At 41.9% G+C, this 19,640-nt stretch overlaps 1 protein-coding gene across 1 annotated transcript in view; it reads right to left on the bottom strand.

Annotated features, from left to right (window-relative positions):
• Positions 1-4,133: 4,133 nt before the first annotated feature.
• slc30a6 (solute carrier family 30 member 6) overlaps positions 4,134-19,640 on the bottom strand; it is a gene marked incomplete in the record, with an annotated part of 262,873 nt that continues 247,366 nt past the window's right edge. The window contains 5 exon segments of the mRNA XM_038730405.1: positions 4,134-6,369; positions 11,881-11,949; positions 12,546-12,593; positions 12,687-12,789; positions 14,743-14,862. Coding sequence (XP_038586333.1) covers positions 5,752-6,369; positions 11,881-11,949; positions 12,546-12,593; positions 12,687-12,789; positions 14,743-14,862 — 958 coding nt within the window.

Below are 19,640 nucleotides of genomic sequence, written 5' to 3'. Positions count from 1 at the left end.
GAGGCACTTAAAACAGGTTTTAGGATGAATGATTATGTGTGTGTGGTGTGTGTGTGTGTGTGTGTGTTGAGGGAAATACGAGTTACTTGTTAGCTCAACAATTAAAGGATTCATTCAAATAGTAGTTTTCGACATGAGGCTCCATGAGGCTGTAAAGCTCGTGTGAACAACTGAGAGAAAACTTTACCACCAGTGGAGCAAAAATGCATGTTTGTACTCAGAGTGGCACGGGGAAAGCCCCGTCACCCCAGGGCAAAAATTTCCCAAACTGCGTCGGTCAAACGTCTGAAGGGGATAACGTTCCTCCCAGCGGATCAGTAGCGTCATGCACAGAGGAAAGGGCAGGTGGACTTAAAAAATGTTATGAATTCTCATTAAATGATGAGTTATAGTCGCGTAATACTGCGATAACTTTTTCTGGACATGTCAGAACACAGATATGGGAGAGAGACAGAAAGTTTTGAACATGAGGAGAAAACCTGCTGAAACACAGGAGCTACAGGAGATATAAGTTAAATAAAATGAATTAATTTATCATTGAGGTGAAAAAGTGTCACGTATTTTAAGAGGTGACCTCCCCAAACAAAAGAGGAGGGAAGGCCGAGCATGTGTGCTGACTCATCAGGGATTTTTTAAATTAGAAAAGTTGATCTAAAGAATATCTACAGAAAGCCTGAAAGCCTGACTGCATTATATTCTATTAATTATTAATATTTGAATTGTCACCTACCGCCTGAATATGTGTTTTCCTTTATATGGATAAAGACATTTCCACCTTAAATTGGTGCAGAAATTTTCACCAGAAAGAAGGAATGAAGTCTTTAATGCTCAAATCTCGCTTAGGGCTCCAACACCGTCAGGGCCTGCGTTACCCGAACTGAAACTGTATAACACTTGTTAAACAAGAGTTAGAAACACAACACATGGCTAAAAGTTTGATGTCTTCCTAAAAGGAACCCGTGAGGATGACCTAATTAGGATGAAGAGCTATCAGATACAATTTCCCACAGTTATTTGAAACAAAACAAAATAAAATGATAACCTTGCTTGTCCGTAACAACAATAAACATAATAATAGGCTACCAATCAACTACTACGGCTTCAACAGGTGGCATTTTATGCAAGGTATCGAATGAAGTACTCTATTGGTACTGGTTTGGTATTGGTATCATAAAATTTTAAGTGATACCCAACCCTAGTGCTGCTACAACAGCCTCCACCTATCTGGTTTCAGGCTTTCCACCACATGTAGGAACCAGGCTGTTGCTCCCATTTAGACTGAAAACAGAACTGCGTTAAAACAACTGCAAGAAATAAAATGCTCTACGTGGTGGTTAGTCTCTGATTTGTTAATGTTAAGGACAAACTTAATCAATAATCATAACCATTCCTGAAGAACAACAAGTTCAACATTTCTAAAGTTTGCTGTAGCGAGTCAAACTTTTTTAATGTCCCTTTAGTTTGTCTCCTTGCTGTGACAGACCAAGAATCATCCCTCCACTGCTGAAGATGAGTTCACAGCAGTTTCACGGGGCGTTGCTACGATGATCAGTGAAGGAGGTACTCTCAGCGGTGGAAAACGAAATCGAGAAAAGTACCATGCAGTGGAAATGAGGCTTTAGTGAGGTCCAACGCTGATGTTGGCGGTCAGGTCTGGTTCACAGTCAGTGTTCCAGTTCATCCCAAAGGTGCCGGATGGTGTTGAACTCAAGTTCTTCAACAGCAAACTGGAAAACCTTTTCTTTACAGACATGCTTTGTGCAAAGTGGCATGTCGTGTTGAAACAGGAAAGGCTGGAAGCACACTGTTGTCTGATGTAGCATTAACATTTCCCTTCATGTGAACTACAAGGCCCAAACAAGGAAAAACAGACCCGCACATATTTGTGAGGCTGAAATCGAGTTCTGGTGAGAAACTGACTGTCAAACAGAACCGTTCCACAGGGCAGCTTTCATTTCTTCTGGAGACGGAGCAGAAGTTCAAGTGGTTTTCAGTGAGCTTCGGGTAATGTTTGGCACCTCCACAGTCTGCATCTACTGTACATTCATCGCAATTGGAACAACGCCCACGAACATCCGCCTCGTTAACGGACTAAACTCCTCGGAAAGCTGCGAGCTTCCCTCAGTGGGAAAATGTTCCCCTCATTTGATTTTAAACAAACCCTGTGATCAATGAGTGCTGGTCTGGAAAAAAGGGAACTTGGGCCTATTAGCGGTTCTTGTTGACCAGGGGTCCTTCAGTAACGGGGTCAGGAGTCTGTTGGCCTCCTAACACGTTGCGACTCTGCCAGACTCTAAGCTGTCTCCTCACCTCAGCCTCACACGGCGGCCCGCAGCCCCGCTCATTCATTTGAATATTTCTGGGCTGATGAGGATGCGAGGGCGGCGAACTGCGGGCCAAAAAAATAACATGATTGCAGGGGACAAAATAATGACCGGACGCCGCAAAGTTGCTAAAGTGTGTCATACATTATTATGCAAGCAGGGCAGCGTGCGGCTGAAACAGGAACATTGCTGAGATTGTGCCGTTTGCCAAAAGAGTCGTCCAAAGGATCGAATCCAATACCACAGTGAACGAATACTTTCTTAAAGAGTAAATTTTACTCGTGTCGCTTCTTCTGCAACAATGAGGTTAAAAGGATCTGCAGGGAGGGGCTCCTCTGTAGTAAGTACACAAGTAGAGTGACTTTCAGCGTTTTCAGAGAAGCAGCTGTAAAAACTCCCCGTATCCAACCTGATCAGCAGCAAACAGGAGACAGAGTTAGACAGGTAGAGACAGAGCTGCACTTTCTAACCTCAAGCCCTAAATATAAACATTGAGAGAAAAACACTACGCAAACATTCCCCAAATATACCCCGAATTCAAATTTACATGAGACACAGAAACTCCTATTTACTGGGAGAAATGCCAGAATGCCAAATCAAAAATATATCTCCTCATGCCAGAGGACAACCAGTGGAAACTCAGACTAGACCTGTAAATATATTAAATAACTGTTGTATAACATTTCTAATTATTATTATTATTTCATTGTTTGTTGTTTTAATAAACCAGCGAGTCTGCTGGTTGCAAAAAGAAGTCCGGCTCCATCAGAAATTATGGTCAAATGTTTCAGTAAACACTTTCCTGATGAGTTTATGGTCTCAGTCGCTAGTTTCAAGTCTTCTTCAACACAGCGTGATGTTCATTTAGTAAATTATGGTCCCATTTAGAGGAACAGAGACCAGGTATAGGCAGTATAAATTGACTTGGGGCCAGTAAGTTTCAAACCCACTGACCCGATGCGGCCAGATGCAAAAATGTTTAACGTAGCAGAGGCGGACGAGTTTTTCTCGCCTTTGAAACCGAAAAGCACAAAAAACTGGAAGTACGTATTTTTGTTTTCGGCATAAGCGGAGAAAGCGTGGGTGCATGGGGGCGGCCGACCCAGGGGCCCGACGAACGACATCTTCAGCAGCTCTTATCAAATGAAACAGTCTCTTCACTCCTGGTTTCAATGGTAAACCACCACAAGGATGACAACAAAAAACACTAGATTCTAAACATAAATCATAAAGTAACATTTGTATTTCAAACAAATGGCAAACTTATAAACACATTTTAACAAAACTCCCTTCCCCCTCATGCATCATGGGAATTCTGAGGGACGGAGTAGACTGCGTGTGAGCAGCGGTTTATTTACGGTGTCAACTTCCACTTGAAGCCTCTCAGAGGCGTTTCGGCAGTGATTTAACTCTGTATATTGTTGATATACGATTGGAAGTCTGTACCGGCTATTTTATTTTGAAAATTGACCGAATTCTCGGCTGTTTCTATGTCTGACTTCCTGCGTGGTTCATCTGCTCTGTGCCGCTTGACGCTTCTGGTGTGAGAACAAACATTTAGTAGAGCGATGGCTGCGATCAGCTGTGGCAGCAGCGAAAAAGACAGAGTCAGTGGACTTTCGGAGTGAGTCCGAGGTCATGTAAACTTGGTAGCAGGTGGGGCCCGTGATGAAGCCCCGCCCCACTGTGCTGAGAGTCTAGCTCCGCCCCTGTTTTTTGGACTTTTCCAAAAAAGTTTATATTTTAAACTTCAGTTCATGCAACACATTGAAGGATAATTTGAAGAAATGATGAGAAAAAAAGCTGGACTTCAACTTTCATGACCTGTTTTTAATAACAGACTCCCAGACGTTCGTTTGAAGTAAACATACATGGAATAAGGCAGAGTGTTAACAACAATACTGTTCTTTATTCTGCAAAGTAAGAACATTTCTCTGTTTGGTTTTACCGTTATATATATATTCACTCTGCATGTGTTCGATTTCTCAGCTCTGATGTAACGATTCAACGTTTTTACGTGTTTTACGGGCTTTTTTATTCCCTACGTCTGAGAAAGGCACCGCAAATCTGTGACCTGTAAGGAACAAACAAATGAGGAATTATTTTGTGACAGATTATAAATATACACCCATCAACATCCCAGTCAAAGAGTCTCTCCACCGTAGAGTACATGAAACAGGCCTCTTCAGGAAAATCGTTTAATGTTCCTTTTCAGGACGTTCCCCTCACAGGCGCCATGTTTTCATCACGTCCTGATACAAACACATTCATTTTGCTCCAATTTTGTCTTCACAGTTGTTCTAAATTTTACTTGAAGAGATAAAAATGTGTATGGGGGAATAACACAAAACAAAAAGAAGACAGGCTGTAGAACAGAAAATTAAGATGCAAATGAAGTCTGCAGAGCTGCAACCAACATGTTGCTTTACTTGCTAATATTTGTAGTCTGTCGGTACTAATCAAATTATTATGGCTCCAAACGTGCTCTGAGTTTTCTAAGAGAGATACTCAGTGTTTTACTGTGTTATGTTTTACTTTCATGCTGCATGTGTGTCCTCAGCAGCAATGTTTTTATTTCAGTCAAGTAGGGGAAAAAAAGGTTTAGAAAATGATGCTGGCGTGAAACTTAAAGTGGCTCAACAGATAATTTTGCTTACAAATTAAAACAAACTCATGTTGTTTTTTTTGTTTTAAACTTAATCCAGGTCTCGGGACACTTTAAGACAACACTTTTTGAGCAGATGCCTTTTCAACGGGTATAAAAAAAAAGATTAAACTGGAGTTTTTAAATCACAATATATATATGTGTGTTTTCTAAATCTCCTCCCTCCATTTGGTCCAATACGCTGTTGAGTTCGAGCAATTCTTTTCTCATCATCTGTTTTTTTAATCTTTCTTTGTCTTATGTCATCATTCGTAGGACACTAGAATATCATCAGCGTCGTCACCTCTGACCTCCTCGCTACTGGCTGCTTGTAATGCTCGTGATCGAGGTTTTACTGTGACTCTCTTTGGATTCTAGTATCCGTTAAAAGCCTGAATTTCCTCTCACCGGGAATAATGTTTGACGATGTTGCCCTAAAATGTTTTTCCTCACAGTCTTTCCTGTAACAAAATAAGTATGGACACGCTGCTTTCTTCCTGTCTGTCCCATCCTGAGGTCGTTACCCCAGAATCCTGATTAAACCGGTCCACCTTTGGTCCCCCTGTCAACAAAATAAATACCACAACATCTCTCTTATAACATCAGGGGAGGCTCACGCTACAAGATCAGACACCATAAACTGGGACTAAATGTTGTAGCGTCGGCCGTCCGGCCTGAACAGGAAATAAATCTCATCAGAGTTTTAAATATCTGAACCGAGAAACTCGACCTTCGGCATGAATCCAAGTATTTGAAAGGTACAGAAGTTCTAGCTCGGCACAATCAGGGTCGGTATTGTCTGTACTGCGACTGTGAAGCCAGGGGGTTGCCGGTTCCAAACCGGAGCGGCGCTGCCGCTCCTCCAAAGGCAGTTCTGTAGCTCTGAGAGGAAGGGACCCCGCTCACACCTAGTCCATACCCCAGACCCTGCACTCCAGGTCCCAGCCCGCCACCGGGCCGCACCAGACCCTGACTCAACATCCCTGCGTAGGGAGACGCTCCGTAGGACAGTCCCGGGCCGCCGTAGGGCCTGTGGCCGTGGTGTCCCGGTGCAGGGAGGACCACGGGCTGCACGTTTCTCCCCGGTGTGTCGAAGGAGAACTCTGGAGGAGGGCTGCTGGGTTTGGAGGGGGTGGAGGTCAGAGGATCCAGCTCTCCTTCTGAGGACAGCAGAGGAGGCAGATAGGAGGAGGAGGAGAGGGCGGCGTAGCCTTCAGCAGGACCCAGAGGGGGACCAGAGGAGGAGGAGGAGAGGGTCCCGGTGAGGAGCGGTCTGGTCCAGTCATCTTTAAAGATCTGGACGGTCAGCGTGGAGACGAGCGGCAGCAGCCGGTTGGTGACGTGAGCCAGGACCAGCTGCTCGTTGGCATCACGTCGGATACGAACGTGGGCAGAGCCAGCCTGACACACAAAGGTGCAGAGGGGAGAGCGAAGGGGTAGGGAGCAGGAAGGGAAGGAGACGAGGAGGGGCAGAGGGGTAGGAACATCAGGGAGAGGGGGCACAAGACAAGTCAGTCAAATAAGGTTTTACATTTAGATCTTTTCAAAGCAATAATTACAAAGTGCTTTACAGAAACAAACAAAAAATGTCAGACAAGACATAAAATGTTTTAAGAGGACAATTTCATTTGGCCTCTGAGATTCCAGGACATGTAGCCACATTTCTGAGTCTCTTCTGTGTTTGAACATTTAAGATGGAATAAATGTTGTTTCCTGCTAATCATAACGTCAGCGTACTCACTTCCTTGTTTGGAAGAGGCAGCAGACGTGTGTGATACCAACGTCTCACATGTGCCTTCTTTACCGCAGCGGGAGTTAACTGTTCTGCTAAACGTGCGGTATCGTGGTCGAACAGTAAAGGAAATCGTCTACACTTTGCCACCACGAAACATACGGAGTGAATGGCAGAAACGCACGGAGGACGTCGGATGAGACAAATCACTGACTCACAGGCCGCTGCATCCCGGTCAGCTGCAAGAAAGAATCAAGGTCAGCTGGTTTAAATATGCAGGGTCAGGGTTAGAGATAGAAACGATTACCGGTTTAACGATAAACCATGGTAAAACTATTAAAGTACACATTTTAATTACCATTATAAACCAGGTTTGGTTACAAACTCACGGCAAATAGTGTCCAGCATCAACCAAAGTTAGCGACAGTCTCCCAGAAGTAGGCGTGCATGCGCAGTATGCACCGTGGCAGCGCTGTCACTCTGAAGTCAGGTCGTATTTTAGTTTTTATGAGAGCGCTGAGGGAAACTCAACGCAGGGTGAGTTAACTTTGGTGTCTGACTTGCTAACAGCGTGTAAACTGAAGCTCTCGGTGTTGCTGCTCTTGTTAAAACGGTACATGTTGTTCTGAAAGTGTCAGAACAGGAGAAACGCTGCAGACTCCTCAGTATTTATGTCAGCTGTTGGGCTCATTGCAGTTACTGTCACTGTCTTCTAAAGACTTATGTGTTTTCATGTAATTGTGCACGGGGTCATTGAATTACCTATATAATTTAAAATCTAAAATTTTATTTGTAGTTTTCAATATAAAACTTGTTGAAATGGTTTCAGTGTGTGTTTCAGTACATTTTAACATTTTTCAGCACATTTTTACAGTACCGTACCGATAATACTGATAATATTCACTATAATCGTGATATGACATTAGTTAGGCCCGGCAAGTCCTAGACGGACTGTTTAATGCTTCAGCTATAATTCTGAAGTTAAATCATCACATCCTCCTTTGCAGTTTTCCCATATTCCACAATTTCGATGCAAAAAAACCCCACAAAACACTGCAACTTTTCTTTTAGAAAAGCCGCTGCAAAATCAGGCATTTTAGGCCACAACAATCACAAAAAAGGTCTGTTTAAAGGTTTGTGTTTTAATTCGGCACCTGAGGGGTCGGCAACTCTTCCTGTAAATACAGAAGAGCCTGACTATGTTTTAACAAGGCGTTAGTGTAGCTGTAAAACAGCGTATACACAGCCTGCAACACAGGATGCATTCAGGGACAGAGTGTAGGTCACCTGCGTACTGGCAGCACTCAGAACACAAAATAACTGTGTTTTCTAAACAACTCAGACTGCATTTATTGTTGTTCAGTGATGCTTGCCTACATCCTTTAGCAATTTTTAAAAAGAAAACAGCTGGTTAAATAAACATCAAAATGACTCAATGACCTTCATCCCAGCACGTGCAGGCTCTAACTTCTAAACCTGACCTTAAAACACTAAACTGAGCTCTTCATTTTTGTCCTTGTTTGCTAATTTTACCGTCCTCATGGGAATATTCAGACCTCAAAAGGACAGAACACACAAACACACACACTTCCCCGTAGGGCGGAAGTGCAGTCAGAGGGTCAAATCAGTTTGGACAGCTGCTCTGTTAGCAGTGGGCAAACAACCAACAGTTGTGTAACAGCAGCAAAATCTGTGACAACAACAACAACAACGGGAGCGGCAGCATCGATAACAAATAAAAACAACAACAAAAGCAGCATCGAGGCGGAGGTAAACAGAGGACGCCGCTCCACCTGGAGGCTACCTACACACACTAACAGAGCATGGAAGGGATTAAAAAAAGACACAGACTGATTCATTTGCATAACGTGACACATTTGCAACGTCATTCTACCCATTCACGGTTTCATGCACAGATAGAAACCTGTCCAATGAATGTCACACACACACACACACAGAAACATTAAGGCCATGACATCAGCGACTGCACGAGAAACACCAAAAAGAATCATGATTTGAACATCCTGTTAAATATTCATGTGTTAAATGTGGATCCGACCTCATATTCTTACATAAACCACCATCATCTTTACTTTGACGTCAACATTTGAAGGCCACTTTATTTGGTGTCTGCATGTTTAATGTTATCTAATTCATGTGCTGTGGAAAAGGCTGGATGTTCAATCCTTTCAATTCTTTTGTATTTCGGCCGCATTAGAAGCAGCAGTTTGAGTGAAGCGTTATTGTTTCAGTTTTACTACTTTTGACATCAATGCTACAGAACAACGCTAAGATGCTAAAAGAAGGTCTCCCTGTCACCTTTCTGCACTTTATGACACCTGTCCTAATGTTAGTGCATTACTTCTCTCCCTTTGATTATTTCTGTCTGCTCTGTATTGACTGATGCTCAGTGTTTGTTGTACATAAAACTTTCAATAAGTGTTTTTAAAGTAGGTAAATAAATCCAATATTGTAACCCTAACCCTGTGTAAATAGCCGGCTACTTGAAAAAAGCCCCGCAAGGAACCGCGACGTGCGTACAGTTGTCTGCAGCAAATAGCAAATAGTGAAGACGGCGAATAAATTTAGGTTAATTATACAGCGCATTTGACCCCCATCAACAGTTGTGCAACTACATTTCGTTGTCATCGTTGTGTAACAGACCTGCTCGCCAATCACAAGCGCCATGCTTCTACTGTTATGGTCCTCCTCACCAATCAAGAGCGAGCACAGGGCGTGTACATTTTACAACAACAAAGGAAACTGGAGGAAAACGTGGGATAATGGCGCCAACCGAACTGACAAATGCGTTTAGCCTACACGTTGTTGACATGTTATTAATTTGTCATTTTGTGTGCTTCAACTACGGGTAACAGCTCTCTGCAGGATACAAATCCACATGGAGCATTTCAGAATAAGAGCGTTCCTGCCTGATTTTGCTGACTTGTTCAGTTGTCCTTGGTTTTTGTGCTTGGTTAAGTTGGCTACGTAGATAAAGTGTTTGTTTTCTTGACTGTGTAACTGTGTTTATTGGCGATACATGATCGGGGGTCTGCACGGGATGTTTTATTTTCAAAATCGACCAGATTCTCTTTGCTGTTCTGTGTCTGAATTCCTGCGCGGTTCATCTGCTCTGTGCTGCTTGACGCAGCTTCCGTCAGAAACGGACCGGCAGTGAATACTGAACTTTAGCTTAACTTAAAAAAATCTAATCGTAATATCTAGCAGAAAAATCACAATTAGATTTTTTCAACATGTACCTGCATGACAAAGCACACGTGTTCTCTTCTTCATGTCTTTACAAGCTGCGGCTTCTCAATGAAGGAGTTGAAGATACGACCATGTAGGGATGTCAGAAGAAGCGATACTTTTGAAATTTTGAAAACACGTGGGCACTCGTTCTTCTAGGTACCGTAGTAGCAGATGCAGATGCAGTGAGAGCTCCGCCCCCACTATTTGAAAAGAAAAAGAGTCGCGTATGGAAGAACTAAACGCTAAACTCGGCTTGCACTCTGAGTTGAGGTTTTTACAGTTATACCTGATAATCTATTAAAGGAGTAGATATTAAAGTAAATGGGATATTGTATTTTGTTTTTCTCGAATTCGGTATATTCGAGTTATTGGCATTGACTACTAAACTTCTGATATTTCGACATTCCTTCGACCAAGGAGATGAAACAATCGCACGTGACCTCCATGTCCAGAGCGCTCTTTTATCTGTTTTAAATGTGATTAAAATAATTTAATCATTTACTTTAATTCACATTATTGTGAATTCCTTATGGAAGACACTAACATTTGCATCCCTTATGAAAAACCCTTAGGGTTTATTGGTCTTGTAGGTAAGTGATACTCCCGCGACAGCTTTGTTTCATATCGCACCCCTCGCTCTTTCCTGTCTGTATCTCTGCCACCACTCTCAAATAAGGGCAAAACAATCCACAAGGTCGACATTCTCTGTGTTCCCGAAGCTTTCAGCCACACAGTAAGCGGTCCTTGTGTTGACAACTGTTTGGCCAGACTTCTATTTACATCAGGAATTAACTCAGGGTCAACATCAGTTCAGTTAAATTAGCTACGATTAATTATTTGTATTGACTTCAGACGGATGTTGGTGTGTGTGTGCTGTCCGTCGGAGTATACGTGTTTGTTTCCACGGACCTCAGTAGTTCTGAAAGCCAGCTGGCCTTGTTTGCTGTCGCTACAACAATGTGCAACACAGACAACGACGACGACGACTCATCACAGACAACAGCCACAACAACAACAGTGTTCGCTCCAAAAGCAGGAGAGAGAGAGAAAGAGAGGGAACATCTCCGCATGAATGACTTGTTCCTTCTTTTCGTCTGGGTGAACAAATCCCTGCAGATCGTCACTCCGAGCCGACGAATGACAGAGAGGGGATGAAGGAGACGGAGGAGGACACAAAGGGGGGTGGGGAGAAAGAAATACAGAGACGAACAAAACAAACACACCAACAGGAGGAAGGAAGGGGTGAGGCAGAGGGAGGATAATGATGGAAACAGGGGTGTTAAGACAGAGAGAGCTGGAGGGAGTTGTCAATCAGCATAGGAGACCTATCAGGTGTAACTGACCCCAAACCTCCAGGGGCCAAAGAGCCTCAGGTGCACTGTGTGTCAGCTGTTTAAATGGATTAAATTGAAAATTTGTTTAGGAATTTGCTACCCTAAAAAAACAAAACGAAGATATAACGAAGCTGCCGTGTGCACGATACTTGATGGGACGTTTGGTTCAACAGACAACAGTCTCCATCACTGGCAGCTTCATCTGAATAAAATCCTATTTAAAATGAATAATTGACCCTTCGCTACGCCCCGAATACGCAGCTGGCCAATCACAGCGCAGTATAGGATTCTACCTGAGGTCCGACACTTTCATGGATGCGCTCCATTGGCTCTAATGCTAAAAGAGTCGTTCTCTTGCTTTCTTCTGCTGTATTTTTCCAAGATCTGGTCAAACGCTGTTCCAGGTGCACTTGTAAAAGTTACAGCAGCTACCCAGAGAGGTTGAAAGGAGAAGAACAATTTATTCTCTTTCCAAAACCTAAAACAAATCCAGAAAAATGGATTGGGGCGTGGCTTAGCGAAGGGTCAATTCATTTGATTCAGTTAATTTTAAAGAGCTGTTTTTGTCTTTCGCTCTGCGGCTGATAAACGTACCAGAGATCCGAAGCCCACAGTCCAGAAGTGCTCGTTGCGAACCTCCAGCACCCCGTCCAGAGTCGACACCTGATCGGAAACAAAGAGGAACAATTAACCCGTAAGAATCAATATGTCATGAATCTCACATGCTGGTTATCTGCTGACAGACATTTTTGGGCTATAATAATGAAAATAAAGCCTAAATAATTTGTCTTCCAGCCCCGTTAAAGCACTGTAGCTGCGTATGTGTGAGATTTATATTTCCTATACTCCTTTCTGACTATAATCTAAGTGACTGTCAGGAGTGGAAAAGAATATAATTTCTCAAAACATAATGATAGATTTACACAATACCAAGCCAAATTTGTCACAGAAAGGCATTAAAACAGATCTCCTATCATTACTTTAACACTAAAAGTTATTTCTATCTGTAGCGGACCAGCTGACTTCGTATTTCAAATCCAAAGAAACTTAATATTACTAGTGGACTAAAAGGCTCTAATCAGATTTATTACAGTAGAGTAAAGCTTTGTGACTCAAAGGGCTTTTTTTATTTTACTGACAGTAAATAAAAACAACGATCAATACAAAAGGTAAATACAAACACACAGGGCAAATCAGTCATACGGCATTGGTAGAATCAAACGTTTAAACCGTCTCTGTTTTAAATGTTTCGGACTCACCTCTCTGAGCAGTTTGTCCAGTTGGCCGAGGACGTGGGACGGCGTGGTCTGTGAATGAGAGGAACACATTTAATCTACGTGAAGCGTCCTAACGTGGGCCTGTGACGGCAGGTCGAACAGAAAGAGACGTGTTTGTTGTACCTGCAGCAGCACTTTGCCGCTGTAGACGCTCATGGGATACATGGTGCCGAACGTCATGAGAGCGATGGCGACCGCCGACGCCGTGTCCACGGCATTATAGTTACTGAGCAAACACACACAAAAAGCAGAGGAAATCAATGAAGGCGGAAAAGACCCCTAATAAACCGAAATATTAAACCCCGAGACGTATTAATTTAACAAAATGACAAATATAAACAGCAAAAATATCTTCATGCAGACAAAAATAAAACTCCTGAACAAACAATTCAAGACAATAAGAAAAGATATAAAAGATAAAAATCTGCAGAGACGTACTAAGAGCTTTGATTCATGCTATGTTTTTAAGGTCAAAGCAGTCTTAATGTTGATGTTAAAAGTAATCCACAACTGCAAAGACTTCCGGCTTGGTTTGAGGTGTTCAAGATTAGAGATTCAAGACTTTTAACATTCTTCTTTGGCACTAAAAGAACGGCAGACGCAGTTTTTATCTTAGCTGCACCACAAGATCTAATATCAGCTGTTCTGGAAGCTTCTGATCTTGACAGCGCAATTGTTTGGAGGGCGAGATGAAGAAAAACCGCCTCACCAGCGTACGTAGTTAATGAAACCTACATCGTTACCACAGCAAGTAGGGATGCACCGACCTGATATGGGATATACTCAAACAGCTGCAGTGTTTCACATATGTTCATTAATTTGTGGCGGCCCTCCACAATATCAACGCTGACTGCCACATACTGATTGTCTTTTTGTTTTTCTTTTTTTTTTAACTAGACCTATTTAAAATCGTATTTGATTGCAGAGCGCCGTAGCGCATTTGGGCAGCACATCTTCTCGCTCGTCCCTCTCTCTAGCTCGCTCTCATGTACAGCGCTGCGCAAATCTGAACAACACAACGCTGTCAATGTCAGATACCCATCTTAAAAAAAGTTATTGGCAAGCATGTAAGGTAATAATAAGGATAACTATGTTAACATTAGAATACAGCTGGGTTGTCGAGGTTAGCGCGCAGTACATAGCTGGTACGCACGCAACCTCTGATGTCGCCTTACAGTTAGGGCTGGGCGATATGGCCAAAAATGTTATCACGATAAAACATTTCATATCATTCGATATCGATAATTATCAGGATAAATGTCAAATCATTATTTCTTTCCCTTTTGAAGGCTGATTTTTGCTCCCGAGTGAAAATTGAAGAAAGCAGATGATTAATTATGTTGTTAAACTTTTCTTTATGGCCAGAATGGGACAAACACTTGATGGCAAACAGTGGATCACTTCACAAGTCTGAGGGAGAACATTCAAAACTATTATGATAAAATCTTTTTCAACAAATATGATTAGTTAATCTTTCTTTAGGCCTCTTCTTCTCAACATAATAATATTTTAATAGAAAAATGAAGTGCCAATTTGTTCATGATCCAAATGAATTAAACCAAATATTTATTGACAATATATTGAACATTTATTATGTTGTTATGGAGGATCATTATCATTATTGTTTTATTGCCCAGATTCCCAGTCTCTTCCTCACAGCGAGGAATACAGCTTATTCATTTTACAATGGTATCGGATCGGCCGATACCCAAAGTCCAGCTGTCGGTACCGAGGTTTAAAGTCAGATTGTGCATCTCTAACAGCAACCCACGCAGATAAGCTGCTGATGTCTGGACACAAATCCAATCTGATCACTTGCCAATAACAGTGCGGACAGTCTGAACAAGTTATTTTGTAGTTTTGCATAATTTGAGCTTTAACAGTTGACAGTTTGGGGAATTCCCTTGTTTTTGGATTTTATCATCAGCCTTTTGCTATCAGTTTAAAAAAAATCAGATTCTCATTCCCTGCCATGTCTCTGCATGTTCTTTTCCCATTTTTGTGTTTTGCATCAGGACACATTTTAAGCTCAGTGCAGATAAAGATCAGGACGGTTTAAAACAGCGAGAGGGAATTTCCAGCAGCATCACCCGACCCTGGGTTCAAAGTGTTGGTTAAACAGTGACGGACGCTGGTGAGTTTGGGGATTTACCAGCCGCAGAGGGAGATGAACTCTTACTTGATTTCTATGAGCATGTAGGTGATGCAGAGGGAAAAAGCTCCGGCCATGTTAATCAGGACAAACGGGTTCATCCGAGGCAACAGCACACTGCTGAGTCCTGGAATGATGCCACACAAACTGTACGCAAACAAACACAAACACAAACAAGATTAGTGCACATGATCACTTCCAGATTTTCCCACAAAATCAACTTCAAATGCTCTTCAGCTCAGAGAGAGGGAAATACTGTGAAAACCTAATTAAACAGTCTCATCATGAAAACATTCCGCTGAACAAAGAAATCTCAAACATAACGAAACGTAAGTCACAGTCACTTTAATTGTATAGCATTTTATGTCACAACATTAAACACAGATTAAAACTTTTTAACTTCAACATTTATCATAAGCAAATTAATAAACGGCCATCAAGATTTAAGAAGATCAGACTCCTTAATATCGAGCATGCTCCTTTTAACTTAAACTCGCTGATAAAATAGTATGTTTAAATGTAAAACACCTTTTCTAAACAATCATTGAGTTTAAAAAAACAAAAAAAAACAAACTAACAATCTACGTATGGTTTGTTCTTTGATTATTCCGTTTCAAAACCAAATCGGAACAAAAACAAAAAAACCGACAACTCATTTCTGTTTTAAACACAAAAGGGAAAAATAAAGCAGCTGCGTTTTGCTCTATGACCGGTGTCGCTACTGGTTTTTAAACTGATGATTGGAGAAGTGAGCTCTATGTTATAGCTACATGCGAAAAAAGAAATTTAAGAAAATGAGCAAAAACAAATCCGCGTTGCTTTGTCTGCGAGCCACTCGAACACGGATTCTCCTATTTCCAGTCAACTATCGATTGAGTACGTCCACATCCAGGCAGCATTTTGTTTTGGACTGATCTGAAGCAGCTGAGCGATCAAAGAAAATACCCAAATAGGCCTATTTGATATACTATTGTTATGCATCATCACGGTCTGCGGTCGCTCATTCTGCCTGGATGAAGTCCAACGCTCCAGGTTTTATGCATGATCCTCTCAGCAGCGCCACGCAACTTTCTAAATTCTTCCATTTATCAAATAAAATAAATGTCAGGTCAGAACAGTGCGGAGAGGCTGCTGCAGCCGTTGTGTCCTCTCAACACTAATTGTAGCAAAATGGCTGCATATAATAATAATAATAATAGGAATAAACAATGCCTGAAATTAATTAATAAAGATAGGATTTATTTGCCACTAAGTGCTCATCCATGCCGTGCTTTAATGCCGAGCTTTACTCCAAATGAGCCCAGCATGGTGCGCTATTTATATAATGAACGAAAATCCCGAACATTTTAATCCGTGTATGATTTGTTAATTTACAGCTCGCCTATTAACTAATAACAGTTCATGTTTGCTGTTACAATTGGCAACAATCACTGAATTAATTAGATACTGAAGAAATCTTCTGAGGCGTTCCTGTTCCAGTTGCTAGTGAGTTACAAACTGAACAGTGAGCCTCCTGTTTTTCTAATTCCTGTTTTTCATCTTAATTACATTTAACCAGGCACCGCCATCGCCCAAGTGTTTCTGCTGCAGGTTTATCAAGGGGAACTCACAATGCTACACAATTCGGACACATTAAATATCAAAATCAATAGTTTTGGTTTTAAAACGGAAACAAAATGACTTGTTTCTTCCGATTCGTTTTTGAAAAGATACAATCAAAGAACAAACCATACACGGATTAATATATTATAAACCATTCTGTTTGCAAAATTGTCTGGAAATTCAATTTCAACAGATTTCAGTTCGTATTTTAACACCCCAGCTTCTCCGTCTGCTCCCTCCTGTCTGCAGAGGCCTGAGCATGCTTCATCCTCCTCTCTAAGCTGCGTGTGTTTGTCTTTAGGATTAGGCCTTTGACCCAATCACACCGTCATAATGGACTTTAGGGGGCTTGAACGGGGGTTTGATGGGATCATTCTTGTTTTGTTTCATGTTATGATGATCTAAGTTCTGAGGCCCCATACACACTACTTCGTTTTCGAATTAAACGGAGACCTTTTGCTACGTTTGCACCTCCTGTCCAGACCGCAACGCGAAAACGAAGACCAAAACGGAGAAGTTTGGAAACTTTGCCGACCCTGTTTTTTTGCGTTTCAAAACTCCGGAGGGCGTTTTAGTGAATACGGACTTTAGAAACGATAACACACGCGCTCATGCTCGGCTCTCTGATTGGGGTCTTATAAGTCATGCAAAGCAGAAACACGATGCTACTGACTGGGTTTTTGACATTAAAATATTTCTTAAATATTCTGTACCGTGCAAATAACACTAGTCTGCCTACACTTGTACTGTGCATGTCGCCGTTCACTTTGCAACGACTCCCAGTCTGTTTTCCGCCGCCACACTCCCGTGTTACATTCAGTAACAGTCCCAGCTCGTTATTGGTGCATGCAAAAAAAAAAAAGAAAATAACCTGGTCTGATTCGATCGATACAGCTTAGTTGGCATTTTAAACAGGGAGGATGGACGCTTTGAATGAGGTGTCCAGAGGTAATTTATACATGAATGGAGAGAGTATCTCTTAACACGGGAGGAGGTTTGCAACTCCACTTATCCCCCACTTACAAGGCTGTCCTTTCATCCCTTCCCAGTGAAATAAACAAACGCTCACATGTCAACTATGGTTGCTCAGACTTGCCCTCGTGCGTCTCCAATGATCCTGACGAAGCACTAACGAACAAAGCAGCACAGAGGTTAGATAGCTGTGTGTCTTCTTTCGTCAGTCAGAACTGAAGCCTCTTGGATTATAGGCAAAATGTCTTTGCATCTTCATATCATAGAATGATTAAAATTGTCAAGACGCCCTTGATTTTAATCGTCCTTTGATAACTATGACCTGAATGACTGAGAACCTTCACATACGTATTTATTCTTGATACAATTAATCAGTGATTAATTATACTGACTACTCGTTTCAGCACTAAAAACTGCACTCACACTACAGAGCACGGGGGCCTACACAATTATTCACGTTCTTGCGATTTGTGAAGTGATATGACTTTGTCACTGATACACATGTTTAGAGCTGCAACGATTAGTCGAGAAAATTACTAACAATTAATTTTATTTTTATAATTAACAATTTTAATAATAATTTGTTAGGCAAAAATGCTAAAACATCACTGGTTCCAGCTTGTCCAATGTAATTATCTGCAGGTTTCCTAATAGGAGGAGACCCTTTTGCACATTTTGGAGTGGCTTTTATTGTGGCCAGCCCAAGGCCTTTTATTGTGGCCAGCTTAAAGTGCAATTTTTACTTATAAAAAGTCTATGTCGTCGCCTGACGTGCACCTCCTCCAAAATGTAACTACACGTCGAGTCGAAGCGGACCGTAAGCTCTATGATTGGTTGGCTGGGTAGCCATTTACTAGCGGCCAAAACTGCAGCTGTAACACAGTGAATCAATATATTTGACTGTTGCAACCCGAGCGAAATGAATCGTTTCGCTATCAGAATGTGATCCATTCGGTCGGTAACATTTGAAAGGCTACACCAGCCGCACGTATACAATTTTACCCCCATTTACGTTAGCGGAGCGCTAAACCGGAAGTTAGCCTGCTCGGCCGGCAAAAGTCAACACAGTGGACGCTGTAGCGCTACTGCCGACATTTGGGGGTGTAATTGCAGAATGACGGACACACCTAAAGCACAAGTATAAATGCGTAGGTACGCACGTAGACCCTACGCAGGAGTATAAATGTGCCTTAAGGCACACCTGTGCAATACCCATGCTGTCTGATCAGCATCTTGATATGCCACACCTGTGAGGTGGATGGATTATCTCAGCAAAGGAGAAGTGCTCACTAACACAGATTTTATATTTCATTGTGTACATAGAGAAAGTCTTAGATCTTTGAGTTCAGCTCATATGAATGGGGGCAAAAACAAAAGGGTTGTATTCATAATTTTGTTCAGTGTACATTAAACAAGTGGTCACGGTTAGCTGGGGCTGCTTTGCCAAATATAATCAAATATTGGTGTGTCATCTATGAACTATACTACGATATTATGTTACACCTAACGTTTTGTTGTGTTTTGCGGTTGTACCCAACACTGTTGTTGTGATTTGTTGTTGTCTTGTTATTTGTTAGGTCCTGCTTTTTGTACCCTGTCTTGACCTGGTTTCACTTGTAAAAGAGGTTTTAATCTCAAAGTGCCTTCATAGTCCAGAGCAAGTTTCTTCATTATTTTTGCAAACCTCAACAGATGTCAAAGGCCAGAGTGGTCTGCAGATCAGCACCTGTTCAGATTCAGTGTCTGGCTCAGAGGCACTTCAGCAGGAAGTGGTATTATCTGACACGGCTGAATGTGATCTGACAACATGACTTGATGACATGGGAAGGTGTGACAATGTCGCATCACATGACACAGTGTGACGTGAGGGGGGAGGTTTTAACAACAGCTGCATGCTCTGGACGTCCAGGCCGAGAAGCGGATTTAATCAGCGGGACTTGACTGCTGTTAGTTTAATTGAACGAGGTCACTGAGGACACACATCAATAACTCCTCTTCCATTAACTGAGACAAAACAAAGCCCGTCTAGCGTTTTTTTAAAGGCTCATCATCATTATTTAACAAACTGAAGTGAAGTCCTGCTGGCAGAGAAGTTGATTTAAGTGCAAAAAAATCCCTTTCTACAAACTAGTAAATCTTCAATCTAGTTAAATGTACTTGTATTAAAGAAGTCAGATGGAGCCCAACAGGGCCAGCAAAAGTAGCTTGATAAGATTTCTTGCAAACACCACCTGAATTTACAAATCAATGTCAATTAACTGGTTATGAGGAGTACTACTCAAGCTCCAAAAGCAGTTCTGTTAAATCTGTTATGACTGAAGAAGCTTTGGGATAATTACGCATTTATTGTG

This window comes from Micropterus salmoides, unplaced genomic scaffold (assembly GCF_014851395.1).
Source record: "Micropterus salmoides isolate LMB-PRFRI ecotype aquatic unplaced genomic scaffold, ASM1485139v1 Ms_hic_scaffold_2, whole genome shotgun sequence".
Classification (NCBI taxonomy): domain Eukaryota; kingdom Metazoa; phylum Chordata; class Actinopteri; order Centrarchiformes; family Centrarchidae; genus Micropterus; species Micropterus salmoides.
Note: the sequence above shows the minus strand (reverse complement) of the source record. Positions and strands in the feature narration are given on the sequence as shown.